The sequence below is a fragment of the Nomascus leucogenys genome, chromosome 23 (assembly GCF_006542625.1).
Source record: "Nomascus leucogenys isolate Asia chromosome 23, Asia_NLE_v1, whole genome shotgun sequence".
NCBI classification, from domain to species: Eukaryota; Metazoa; Chordata; class Mammalia; order Primates; family Hylobatidae; genus Nomascus; species Nomascus leucogenys.
Genome location: NC_044403.1, coordinates 12,712,061 through 12,725,170, shown reverse-complemented (window position 1 = coordinate 12,725,170; position 13,110 = coordinate 12,712,061). Strand labels below are relative to the sequence as shown.

General features: G+C 36.5%; 1 protein-coding gene across 1 annotated transcript in view; it reads right to left on the bottom strand.

Moving 5' to 3' along the window:
* Positions 1-6,921, bottom strand: part of SLCO1A2 (solute carrier organic anion transporter family member 1A2) — a 62,448-nt gene extending 55,527 nt beyond the window's left edge. Inside the window, exon 1 of the mRNA XM_003265583.3 lies at positions 6,804-6,921. Coding sequence (XP_003265631.1) covers positions 6,804-6,863 — 60 coding nt within the window. The 5' untranslated portion in view covers positions 6,864-6,921. The remainder of the gene's footprint in view (positions 1-6,803) is intronic.
* Positions 6,922-13,110: the final 6,189 nt, after the last annotated feature.

Genomic DNA, 13,110 nt, shown 5'->3' with positions numbered 1-13,110 from the left:
AAAGTAAAGAATTGAGGTTAGGGAACCTCTGCCTAGATATCAGAGGATGTATGGAAACACCTGGATGTCCAGGCAGAGGTGTGCTGCAGGGGCAGGACCCTCATGGAGAACCTCTGCTAGGGCAGTGTGGAAGGGAAATGTAGGGTTGAAGCCCCCACACAGAGTCTCCACTGGGGAACTGCCTGGTGGAGCTGTGAGAAGAGGCCCACCATCCTCCAGATCCCAGAATGGTAGATCCATCAACAACTTGAACTGTGCACTTGGAAAAGCCACAGAACACTCAATACCAGCCCGTGAAAGCAGCCAGGAGAGGGTCACTGTACCCTGCAAAGTCCCCGGGGTGGATCTTCCCAAGACCATGGGAACCCACCTCTTGCATCAGTGTGACCTGGATGTGAGACACGCAGTCAAAGGAGATCATTTTGGAGGTTTAAGGTTTGACGGCACACTGGATTTCAAACTTGCATGGGGCCTCTATCTTTTTCATTTTGGCTAATTTCTCACATTTGGAATGGGTTTATTTACTCAATGCCTGTACCCCCATTGTATCTAGGAAGTAACTAACTTGCTTTTGATTTTACTGGCTCCTAAGCTAGGACTTTTGGGTTAATACTGAAATGAGTTAAGACTTTTGGGGACTGTTGGGAAGGCATGATTGGTTTTGAAATGTAAGCACATGAGATTTGGCAGCAGCCATGGGCAGAATTATATGGTTGGGCTGTGTCCCCACCAAAATCTCATCTTTAGTTGTAGCTCCCATAATCCCCATGTGTCAAGGGAGGGAACTTGTGGGAGGTAATTGAAACATGGGGGTGAGTTTTTCTTTGTTTTTCTCATGATAGTGAATAAGTCTCACAAGATCTAATGGTTTTATAAAAGGCGGTTCCCCTGCACATACTTTCTTGCCTGCCACCATGTAAGATATGGCTTTGCTCCTCCTTTACCTTCTGCCATAATTGTGAGGCCTCCCCAGCCACATGGAACTGTGAGTCCATTAAACCCCTTTTTCTTTATAAATTACCCAGTCTCAGGTATATCTTCCTTTGAAATAGATACAAAACAGTTTGAAAGGTGGGGAAATCTATGGGAAAGAGAAGAGAAATGGGGACAGGCCTCAGTCTTTTTTTTTTTTTTAATACCAAATGACCCTGGCCTGAACCAGAAATGCAGTTACAAATGAGAATAACTTAAATTCTCTGATAATTACAGTATTTACAACAGAAAGGGAGAGAGTCACCTAGTGCCCCTCTTCCAGGCTGGACAGACATCAATCCTCCTGCTAGGCTGGATAGATGCCTACTCACCTTACCACTTGTAGGGGTCTCAGGCCTCTAGGCAGTTATGGATTCTCCTGGCATGAGCAAGTAGAGGTGGTGGGATTGCTTGTTTTATGCAGTGTCCTAACCTTGGTCCACCACCCTGCCCTACAATGCCATGAGGTCTCTGGAGTTCTTTCTGACCTGGGGACCCTCTCTCTTTTTGTGCTGAACTACCATTGGCCCTTGGAGTGTTCTGTACAGTCCAACTGCACTTAGGGCAGGAGGGACTTCCCCCACCCAGTTTCCCCTGAACTAGTCCCAAGACCAGAAAAGAATTACTTCAGAGGCCAGTGCCAATCCAGGACAGTGAGCAAAGGGGAGGGTAGAGGTCACAGGGCACTGACCTGGATACTAATGATATTCAGTGGGAGAATATCCCAGTTATAAAGACAGTTTCACATGGCTTGCCTATGAAGCATATCAACTACATCATCTGGGGTGCTCCACTTGGCATTGTATAGGGATGGTTGGGAAGTCCCATTTCCAGGGTAAACAGATCTTACGGTAGCAATTATCCAGTCAGTTAGGCAGGTTGTTCTCTTAGGAATAACCTCCTACACATTTGGATTACATATATTCATCAGCAATTTAATCGTGATTTGTGAATCCTGCATCAACCCAAAGAAGCTCTTTAATTTTATGGCCTTTAAAATAAAGGATTCTTTCCTTAAAGTAGTTAAGGTTTCTCAAGAAGCTGATTATATCAATCTACAAAATGGAACAATTACTTTGCATTATACCCTCTGGTTTTAATAGTTACTTGGTTTTGCCCTTCCCACACATTGACTATCTTCTTGGTAACCACAGCTCTCAGAGGTAACTTTTGTTGCCCTGGTTTAATTTTTCTTTCTGTGGGTAGCTTGGAGGCTAGTGGCCTGAGCTGGGACAGACCCACATCTGGGCCTGATCCAGCCTTAAGGATCAACCCAGCATTCTTGTACATTCATTTAGCTATTACAGATAACAATAATGAAGAGATTGAATATTTTTGCTCTTTTTTTATTAGTTTGCATCTCCTTATGCATTTAGAGAGCTAACTCCCCAGGAATATAATCCATCTCTAAATTCTAATGATTTTTACCTTTTGTAAATGAATGTATCTCAGCTGCAGCTCCCTACCATAGGTAACCACATGGCAACCATGGAGTCAAGGTTTCTCATCACTCATCTTTTAATTTCTCTCTTTATCCATTTAGTTTTATCTATTTAATATTTTTATCTTCATTTAAAACAATTCTTAGTCTCTAAATTAGAAAAAAACATTCTTTAGCAAAAGCTACATCATTGGATTTTTATAAATTTTACCAAAAACACCATTTACTCTCCTACTATTTTAACTCTTAGTAACCCAGATTACCATTGAAAAAAATAGGAGTTATTTAATTTAACATAACATGACTTTAAGATTTTAAACTACTGGAGGTAATTTTGAGATTAAATTTACCAAATTAGTCTTACCCAAAACTACTAAGGTCATATGAATTAAAAAGCATCTTAGGTAGCTTCCTTCAGTCTGAAAAGCACTTACTTTTCTTTTAGCCAAGTGATTAGAGGTCTTTCATATAATTTGGTAGTGAAATATCACTTCTACCTGATGCATATAAACATATAGCTGTAACAGACATACAGACAAAAGCAGATCCAAAATATTATTTATTTGCCTGTTTTCAAGAATTCTGTTTCTTAGTTTCAACTATTAAAAAGGCCAGACAGCATGGCTCATGCCTGTAATCCTAGCACTTTGGGAGACTAAGGCATACAGATCATCTGAGTGTGACAACATGCTTGGACTTTCTGGTTTGACCTAAATATTTCTCTTTCTTGAACAACGAGTCATTTTATTTTAGGACAAAAATTCATTATGCAAGATTCTTTCTCATATAAAATTACTTTTAAGCTTCTTACCAAAAATACCTCTTTATAACTTTACATCTCCTATTTCCTGGTCCCTTTTACCTCATTTTATATATAATCCTTAAATAACCTCTGAATTAGACAAAAATTACTTACCTTTGAATAAGAACACTTCAGACCTTAAGAAGAATCTGCCCATGACTCTTGAAACTCCGCAAAGAAAGAAAGGGTGAGTAATGCCCTTTTTCTGAGTGCTTTAAGGGGTTCAAGTCATTTGATGGCTTCTCTAGACTTTTTTTGGTACCAGACAGTGAAGGGGGAAGGAGAAACAGGTTGAAGAAAAGAAAATGAAAGAACAATTGTGTTTTTAAGACAGGAAGCTGCAGCAGAAATCAAGCGCATAATTCGTTTTCTTTTTTTTCAGCTCTGAGGAATTTTAGCAACTTCAGAGGCCTGGCTGCTCATAATTTGGAATTCTCATTTGATTTGACCAAGTTGGGTAGAGTTGGTCAAATCTGATGAGAGAAACACCAGAACAACAAAAAACCCCAACAATGTGATTACTGAGCACTCTAACGCTAAGGAGAAATTAAGACTAGCTGGCTGTCAATTCTAATTTTTAGTCATTAAGGAGAATCTCCGAGACAAAAAAAAAAAACAATTCAGCTACTTATCTAAGAATGAGACCCTGGCTCAAGACTGCTGTTTACCATCCTAGAAGCAGGAAAAAAAAAGTTCAAACTTGCCTTCCCTGTTAGAAATTAGCTGAAACTCCAGAAAGGAGTTGCCCACTCTCCATTGTCCTGGAAGCAGGGAAACTTGCCTTCTTTGTTGGACACAAGTAAAACTCAAAAAGAGGAGTTGTAGAGAAAATACATTTTAGATCTTGACCAAATTTAGGGAGATTGTGGATTTTCTGGAGTGGGTGGGGGCTCCCAGGCCTCAGCAAATTGTCCTATCAGTTTGAGCCATAAGGATAGTTCAAGCTGGTACCAAGTACCCATAGGAGATTCATCAAAGGTCAGGGGTACCGCCACTCAGGATCCTTTCATGGTTGCTAATTTGTGAACCCAAAAGTATCTGAGACAGGTCTCAATCAATTTAGAAAGTTTATTTTGCCAAAGTTAAGGCATGTCTACATTACAGCCTCAGACAGGTCCTAAAAACATGTGTTCAAGGTGGAGTACAGCTTGCTCTTATACATTTTCGGAAGACATAATACACCAATCAATACACATAAGATTTACATTGGTTCAATTGGGAAGGGCAAGATAACTCAAAGCAGGAACTTGCAGGTCACAGGTAGATTTTTAAATGTTCTGATTGGCAATTGGTTGGAAGAGTTATTATCAATAATAAAAAATAATTTCTTATTTACAATAAAGGCTTGTGGAGACCAAGATTGTATCATGCAGATAAAGCCTCTAGGTTAAGCAGGCTTCGTAGAGAATAGATATAAATGTTTCTTACCAGACTTCAGGTCTGTGTTGATGTTAATGCTGGTTGGTTATTTCTGAATTCCAAAAGAGAGGAGGGTATAATGAGGCATGTCTGACACCTCCTTCCCATCACAGCCTAAACTTGTTTTTTGGTTAACTTTGGAAGGCTCTTGACCAAGAGGAGGTCCATTCAGTGCTGGGAGTAGGGTGTGGGAGGGTTGAATTTTATTTTTGTCTTACAGGCTCCACATACTGATTCATAAACTACCGTCTTTCTCACTGTGTCTTCGCATGGCAGAAAATGCAATTAATCTCTCTTAGTCCTCTATTATAAAGCCACTGAACCCATTCATAAAGGCTTTACCCTTGTGACCTAATCATCTCTCAAAGGCCCCACTTCCTACTGCCATCACCTTAGAAATTAGGATTTCAACATGGGAATTTGGATGGGACACATTCAGACCACACAATACATCTAAGCCAAAATTATCAATTATTTTTGAGAAAACTAAATAGAAATTTATGTGAAAAGGATGTAGAAATTTGAATAGCAATCTTAATGTGAATCAAAACTGTGATTGACTACAGCATAATATGGCCATATCTCTAGCTATTTTTTATATTAAATACCATTTGTGGATATTCTCTCTTCCCACTATAAACCTTCTCAGAGCATATTCTTGAGAGTAAACTACTTTCACCTAGTTTTATAAATCAGATTTTATGTTTAAAAGCAAGTCCTACTAAATCAAGTACAAATCGAATTTGGAAAAATAATTTATTCTACTTAACATGTTAAGAAAGGAAATTAGATGGATCATGACCCCATTGCTTTTTCACTAAAACACTTGGGTTGCCTAACTTGTTTGGTTTTATTCACAGAGTGAAAGAAATCAGTGGCTATTCTGACTCATGTCTAGTGCTAAATAATCTCTACATTTATAAAGCTAGTCCTACTAGCTTTTAGTAGTAATGCCCTTTCAACTTCTTTCAACAACAAAGTTTAAAGCAAATTTGTTGAAAATAGTCCTTTCATGCTTCCTAATGAATTTTGCTTAATGAGTATATTTCTAAGTTCAGAGAAACAGAGAAAACTAACTTGCTATTAAGCAATTGCCTCTCACTTTTACCTGATAAACTTGTGCTTACAGCATTTTGTCATAACATCCACGTCAATATCTAACCTTGCTAAACTCCAAAGCAATCAAAAATTAAAGACTTCTTGTTTATAAATATCACTTGACTTTTCTCCACAAATGCTGTTAATATTAATAGCTAATATTTATTGAAAGTTTACAATATTCCAGTCATTGTTTCAAACATAAAAGAATCCTATAAGGTAGGAATGTTGCTATTACCCTTTTCAGATGAGAAAACTGAAACACAAAGAGTTTTTCTTAATTAACATAACATTTCAGGCAAGTCTATTTTTTTTAGATTTATATCATAATTCTCCAATTTTGTATACATTTTTAAATTTCCCCAACACATATATAAACAGAAAACAAACTTCTGATAGGGAGAAAATGAGTGACAGTGTGTTAGTTTTGAAACCACTTGCAGGCACTAGCCATAGAATCAAGACAAATGACCAGATCCCTTGGTTTATAATAAATTCAAATTTTGTTTGAATATAAAATGACATTGAAGCTAGAAAACAGAATTTTCTCTGAAATAGAAAAAAAAAACATCAGAACAGCTGACAAAATGGCCATTTTTCTTATAGGAAATTATTGTTATGTTGCCGAAGCTTAAAGAAAATGTTTGTTTTGCTTGGTAATTGCATACAAATCTTTGCATACAAATCAACAAAACATTTCTGTACAATAAGCCATTTTCCGAGAGTGACTCCCACACTTCTCTGGGTTAGAAACCCTGCAAGAGTGAGCATGGCCTTTGATCCAGAAAAATAAATCCTGCCACAGTAAGTGTGCCTGGAAATTTTTAGGATCCTATGTTCCATTTAAGTCCCTCAAAGCCATTTAGGACTAACTTGCCTGAATCAATAATCCTGTGTAGACGCACCCTCAGTTTTAAAACCAACTTCTTTAAAGCAAGAAATTATCAATAGATCAGGCAATATGGCATTAATATTAGATCACTTCATGCAGATAGGAACAATTTTACCAGGACTGTCGTATTTTAAAAACTAGTGTACATGCACATATATCCACATACAAAAATTCCATACCTTCAACTTGGAAAGACATCTTATTCTATGGGTTTCAATTCTTTTCTCAGTTTCTCCCATGTTGCTCTTCAGGGTGTTCCAAGCTATTTATGTTTTAATCTTGATATGTCTTACTTCTACCCCTTTAAGCAAACGAAAAATATGTTAAATTAACTACAAAATTGTAAAGCATCATTCTTTTGAAGTAAGTGCTGAAAACGAACAACATAATTGAAATCCATTGTATTACAAAAATACCTGGAATGCTTTTAATACAGATTAGAAAATCATGGTGTTAGAGAAGATTTAGTTGTTGGTTTTCTATTTCAAAAGGTACATCAAATAACTTTAGTTACTCTTTAGTGAGATTAAAGATATTAGCATTGTTTGTTATGATCTTGCAAAATAATGGTCACATGGTTAAAAGAAAGCTTTTCACTTCTCTAGCCAAAACAAATAGTACCAAAGGACTTACATGAAAATAGCTGCTTTTAATAACACACATACTTTGAGTCGTGTTTGTGCTAAAAACCTGCTTCAGTAACCCTACCAAGGCTCAAAAATCTTTTTGTGGCCAGGCTCTCTTTTCAAGTTATTTGCATTCCAAGGCTTCCCTAGAGTCTCAGGAAAGGAAACACTTTCTGGGGCACTGCTGATACATGGAAACCTGGGGAGACATGGAATTTTAATCATGAAAACAACCTAGTAAAAATAACAAATAATTCTATGATCTGGAAAATAATCCCACAATTGCAAACTAAGGTGTAAGACTTAGGAGATTAAACATATAAACGGATATCTTTATGTAGCTATATGTAATAGGTATAGATATATGTGGAAATATATGTACAGATGTATAATATGCAGGCACACATTTTTATATGTAAAACAAAAAGTTGACTTTAACTCAAATAAATTCTACTAAACCCATCAAAGATTTTGTTTGTTTTACATCTTGAAACTAAGACAATATTTTGTATCAAAACCAAAGTGTTTCACTTTGGCAATATTTATTCTAGTTTCTAGAATGATTTCTTAACAGTATCCCCAGCATTAATTAATTAAGTCATTTAAACAATATCCATTTAACAAGTGATCCTGAATGGCACTAAATTTTTAAAAAACCAACTGCTTTACCTCTACAAATATGCTGAATCCCAAACACAGACACATTAAGGCAATAGTCACTGCACTATTATGTTTGAGTTTTGTTATTTTTACACATTCTCTCACAGATACAACAAATATTTATTGAACATCTACTCTGTGCCAGTCATGGTGCTATGCACCAGCATTCAGCAGTGAGCAAGAAAGCCAAGTACATGCCTACGGAGAATATAAACTAGTGAGAGAAGTATGTTTCTGTGGAAGATACTTGGACCCAGATTCCAAGGAACTTAAACTTTTATTGGGAAACATAAAACTTTTAAATAAAACACATTGGAATAGAACCAGACAGTGTAGAAGGAAATGCAATTTGCTTGTTATGTATATGGTAAAAAAATTCATAGGTTATTGTTCTCAACTGCCCTCATTTCTTTCTTCTCGTGCATCTAGAACCCAATCTCTCTCCTCTTTTTTATTCTCTCTCTCCTAACCATTATCTTAGCCCAATATAGTCACAGTATCAAACACTAAGGGAGAGAATTTATTCTTCTTCCATGTCAAAACTGTCTTCACTCTTCTCTGTGGCTAAAAACATTACTATATTAAATGTCTATTTTTTCATATATAGCCAGAGGGCATAAAAGCTGGAGTTAGTGCCACAGAAAATCACCATATAGGGGAATTCTATATAGTTCCCTCCATGAATTGTGACACTAAGTAACCATCTAGAGCAGGTTTTTTCACCATGTCTGGAAGATTTGTTTCAAAGTGTTTTAACATATTGAAAAAAGGGGTTAAAAAACTATTATCTTAACTGAAGTAAGAGGTAATATTTAAGGCTAAGCACTTGAAAAGAATTAAATGGGATTAAATTAACCCTAAACTTCCCAACTTATATGGTGAAAATATTTTTTATTTTCGGATACATTTCAAACATTTTCATGGAGGAAAATAAATTAACAAAATCTATTCCATTTATTCAATAAAATCCATGAAATCCAACCGTTAATATCATAGTCATTGTTGTCCATCTTGGCCCCAAATCAGGAAATTCCGTGTGCTGTCTTTTCATCTTCTCGAGGTTGTGCTAGTGCCAGCCATGTGAACAGTCCTCTTTTGTTAGCACAGCGTTGTTTACACAGTGACTTCTGCTCCCAGGACCACACAGTGTCACCAACAAATCCCTGTCAATCATCACTTCTAATGAAAAAGACGTGCTGAAGTTTTATGAAGTGGAGAATCATATTATTTCCCTAACTCTTTCTCAGCATTCAAATGGGAATAGGTAATGCTTCAGTATGCTTTCTCACACAAATGTTGGATTTCTTCCATGCCTACTGGTCATAGCTCTGTGTTGTGTTGTTTTTCTGTTTGATTGGGATTTTAAAAAACACACAAATAAGAGAAACTCTACTCTCTTCAATTTTTAAGTGCACAGTACAGAATTGTTAACTATATACACACTGTTAATGCAGCAGATCTCTGGAACTTTTTCATCTTGCATGACTGTAATTTTATATCCATTGAACAGCAACACTGGGGCTTTTGACACCTGTTGGTTTCCAGCCCCTAATGATGTGTCTCAATCACAAGATAATACAAAGTTTTATAAAACAATAATACAAAGTTTTATAAAACAAATATAAAACAAATCTTTTTCGTGCTCTTGCAATATTAAATAAATTGATATAGTTTGTGATTGTTAGAAATCAACTGGGGAAAAATGCTTGTGTTTAATTTTACATTATTCTCTACTCTCGAATTAATGAAATAAAGACCTTACTTTACAGCAAAGCTGGTAGTACATACATGAAGAAGACTTAGGAGATCATCCTTTCCCTGGGGGGAAAAAAGTTACATCAGCAAAAATCTTGCAAAAATCACTTATTTCCAGGATCTTGAAATGGCTCCTAGCTCTGTGAGAGGAGAACAGCCTCTTGGGTGGTATCCAGCTGAAACAATTTCAACCAACACTAATCCAAGCAAGTACGTGCCAATGAATTACATGTAGAATCAACAATGGCTTTTTGTATTTTGTCTACCAAATTATTTTACTTCTATTGGTTCATTTTCACCAGAAACTGAAGAATAAAATAATGAATTCTGCAATTCAGTCTTAGAAATATAAGCATTATTTTACTTTCTAGATTCAGAGGAGGTACTAAGAATGTATTGCTTGGAAAAACTATGGGAGAAACTTAACTGAGCCATAAAATGTTACCCATACATGTGATTTCACCATGCAAAGCAAAGACGGGAACTCTCAAAAACACAAGTAAACACTTTCATCAACAATCCATCAGTAAAAATACCTACCCTATCACTTTAGATAATGTACTAACTCTAGATAATAGACCAAGAAACAGAAAAGTAAAGTTGAAACCTGAATTCTGTGTTTAGGGGAATTGGTTGTAAATATCATCAGTGTCACACACCACACCAAGTAATTCTAGAGAAGGAGTAGATAATCATGTGGATAACCAGCATTTTCCACACTTGATAACAGGATGAACTCGTTTACCTAAGTCTAGTTCTGACTCCTCTATGCGCTCTAGGCCTCAGTCTTGGTGTCCAACCCTCTACTGCCTAATTGTAGAGAGAATCTTGCCAAATCTGTTTAGAGAGAATCCCTCACTCTTGACATCTGATCATCTTGATATTTGATCAAATTCTACATCCCCCGGAACCCCCCAGGTGATATCTGATCATCCTGGCCTTCAGTCAGCAAAAATCCTGTCACATTGGTTTAGCCACAATCCCTCCTCACTCCCGATGTTTCTTCTTAGTAATTTTCCATCCTCTGACTCCCACCCTGCTCCTTGGCTAAAAATCTCCATCTGTCCAAGCTATATTCGGAATTGAGCCCAGTACTACACTGAGGTCTCTTTTCTCCTATCGCAGGAGTCCCTGAATGAAACCTTTTACCACTTTACTGTCCAGCTCTGATTTTAGTGTGGCAGCAATATCAACTATTTCATTTCTTCAGATTATTATCCCAATTCTTATTTTCCTTTTATCTGGGTAGACTAGATAAGTACAAACATATGTATTTCCATTACGTGCCAATATGTGGCATGTAAATACTGAGCTGCTCCTTTTTCTCATAGAGACAAGACTTTATCTGTTCATAAAGCTCAAAAAATAACTGAAAATTCAATAAAATGCTTTGAGTTTTTTCCAACACATTTATTTATGTATTTTTTTCACAAATTTACGTAGGGAGGCAGCTAGACATAGTCAAAATAGCAGACCTTGTAATCCACTTAGCCTAGCATTAATCCCAGATTAATTGTGAGCCGTTTAAACACTTTGAGCCTATTCCTCATCTCTGATATTGAAATATTTATGCCTACTTTGCAAGATTGTCATGAAGATTGAGTTATAAAATTTACATAAGACTCCTTGCAGGGCTGCTGAAATAAAATAGTCACTCTGTCGATGACAGTGATTACTACTCATTTATTCTACAAATATTTATTCAGACTCCACTACATTCCAAGCACAGTAGTAGGTACTGGGGATACAAAGATGAATAAAATGTGCCTGCTCTCAAGTGACCTTATAAATAATTGGGAGAGATAGATAGTTAAGTGATGATGATAGCTAGTTAGTGCCATAATGCAGACAATTTGAGCTAAGTAATAGAAAGAAGTGATTAATGAAAAGTATTCATTTGGGTATTCATTTGAACTATCACTTGAATGCAGCATAGTAGTTCAAATACTTGGGCTTTGAAATTATGTACAACTGGTTTGAGAGCCTGTTTTTAAACTAGCCATGTGTTTTTTGTACAAGTTACTTAATGTTTCTACAAAATTAAGACAGTATCTATCTTTGTCAAGGTCCTGATAGGAAAACAGAACTCACAATAGATAATTTAATAGAGGGATGTTATATGGAAAACTAGTTATAATGATATAAGAAGAGCTAAAAAAAAATTGTGGGATTGTGGGCAACTCAGAGATGTATAATAGTGGAAAGTCACTCCCACTCCAAATGCTATATCAGAAAAGGGAAGGGCTGACATGCAGGAAGCTGTGAGAGGCAGAAATACCTTGCTTTCCCCTTCCCCACAACCCCAGTCTCACACCAGTACTTCCCACTGACATACATAAAAGGAAGTCAGGTGGCATTGGAGTGGAAAACTTAGTTTGCAGGAGTTATTCTCTTGGGATACAGAGAGGATGAGAGGATAGGAGAGAATGGATGTGAGGCCAGATAAACAAATGACCAACACAACCATAATCATTGCAATAGAGTTAGATAAAAGATATGTGGTATACACACATATAATGTAAAACTAGCATGCAATCAACATTCAATGAAGGATCACTATTCATATTTAACAACATAATTTCAGTCCTCAACGCTCTTTTGATTCTCAGTAAGAAAATTTCAGGAGATTTACAATGTGCATAATTGGTCAGCTTCCCACTTTACGTATGTAGGCATTGTAATTTCTATGTCATACCAAATAAAACAAAATGTTGTCATCAAATCAACTGATTTTTAACCAACCTGCATACATTACCTAATCACTGTTGCATCATGTAAACACAACCATAGTCACCAAGTCTTCACATAGCAAAATATATACAGTTTGCTTATTTAGGTTATGTGTGTGGGGAAAATGTCCAAGAAGGACTGACTTGATGATACATACACCGTATTTGTTACCATTGCTTTGTTACCAATGCTTCAGCAGCCAGATTATGAACAGTACATAATTTTGTAAGGCACATAAAAATCAGTAGTAAAATGTTTCCACGGTGGAAGAAGAAAAAGAGAAAAGGAAAAGATTAATATTGTTTCTCATTTTTAGTATTTGCCTCTATGTAGATTTAGCTCCATTAGCACATCACGCATGTGGTTCAAGGTCGGGATAGTGTCCATTCAGATTTCTACTTTGGGATGAGTAAATAAAATGATGATTTAAATCATATAAAGGGAACAGTTTGGAGCTCTGTGTATGTATAAATGAGGCATGGGATGAGGTTTAATTGATGAGCATGTGCATATGACTCACCTGTCCTTCGCTTTGCCACTCAGCTGAATACCATTTGTCAGCATGGTGGTTTGGATCATTAGACAATTTTAAATGATCTTTATTTGTGGTCATATGCTGTTTTATTTATACCTCTAATGGACCCTGGCTAAAGGCAGGAAGCATAAAGAGGACTGATCTCAAAATATAACCTAATGAGGAGCATAAAATGATAAT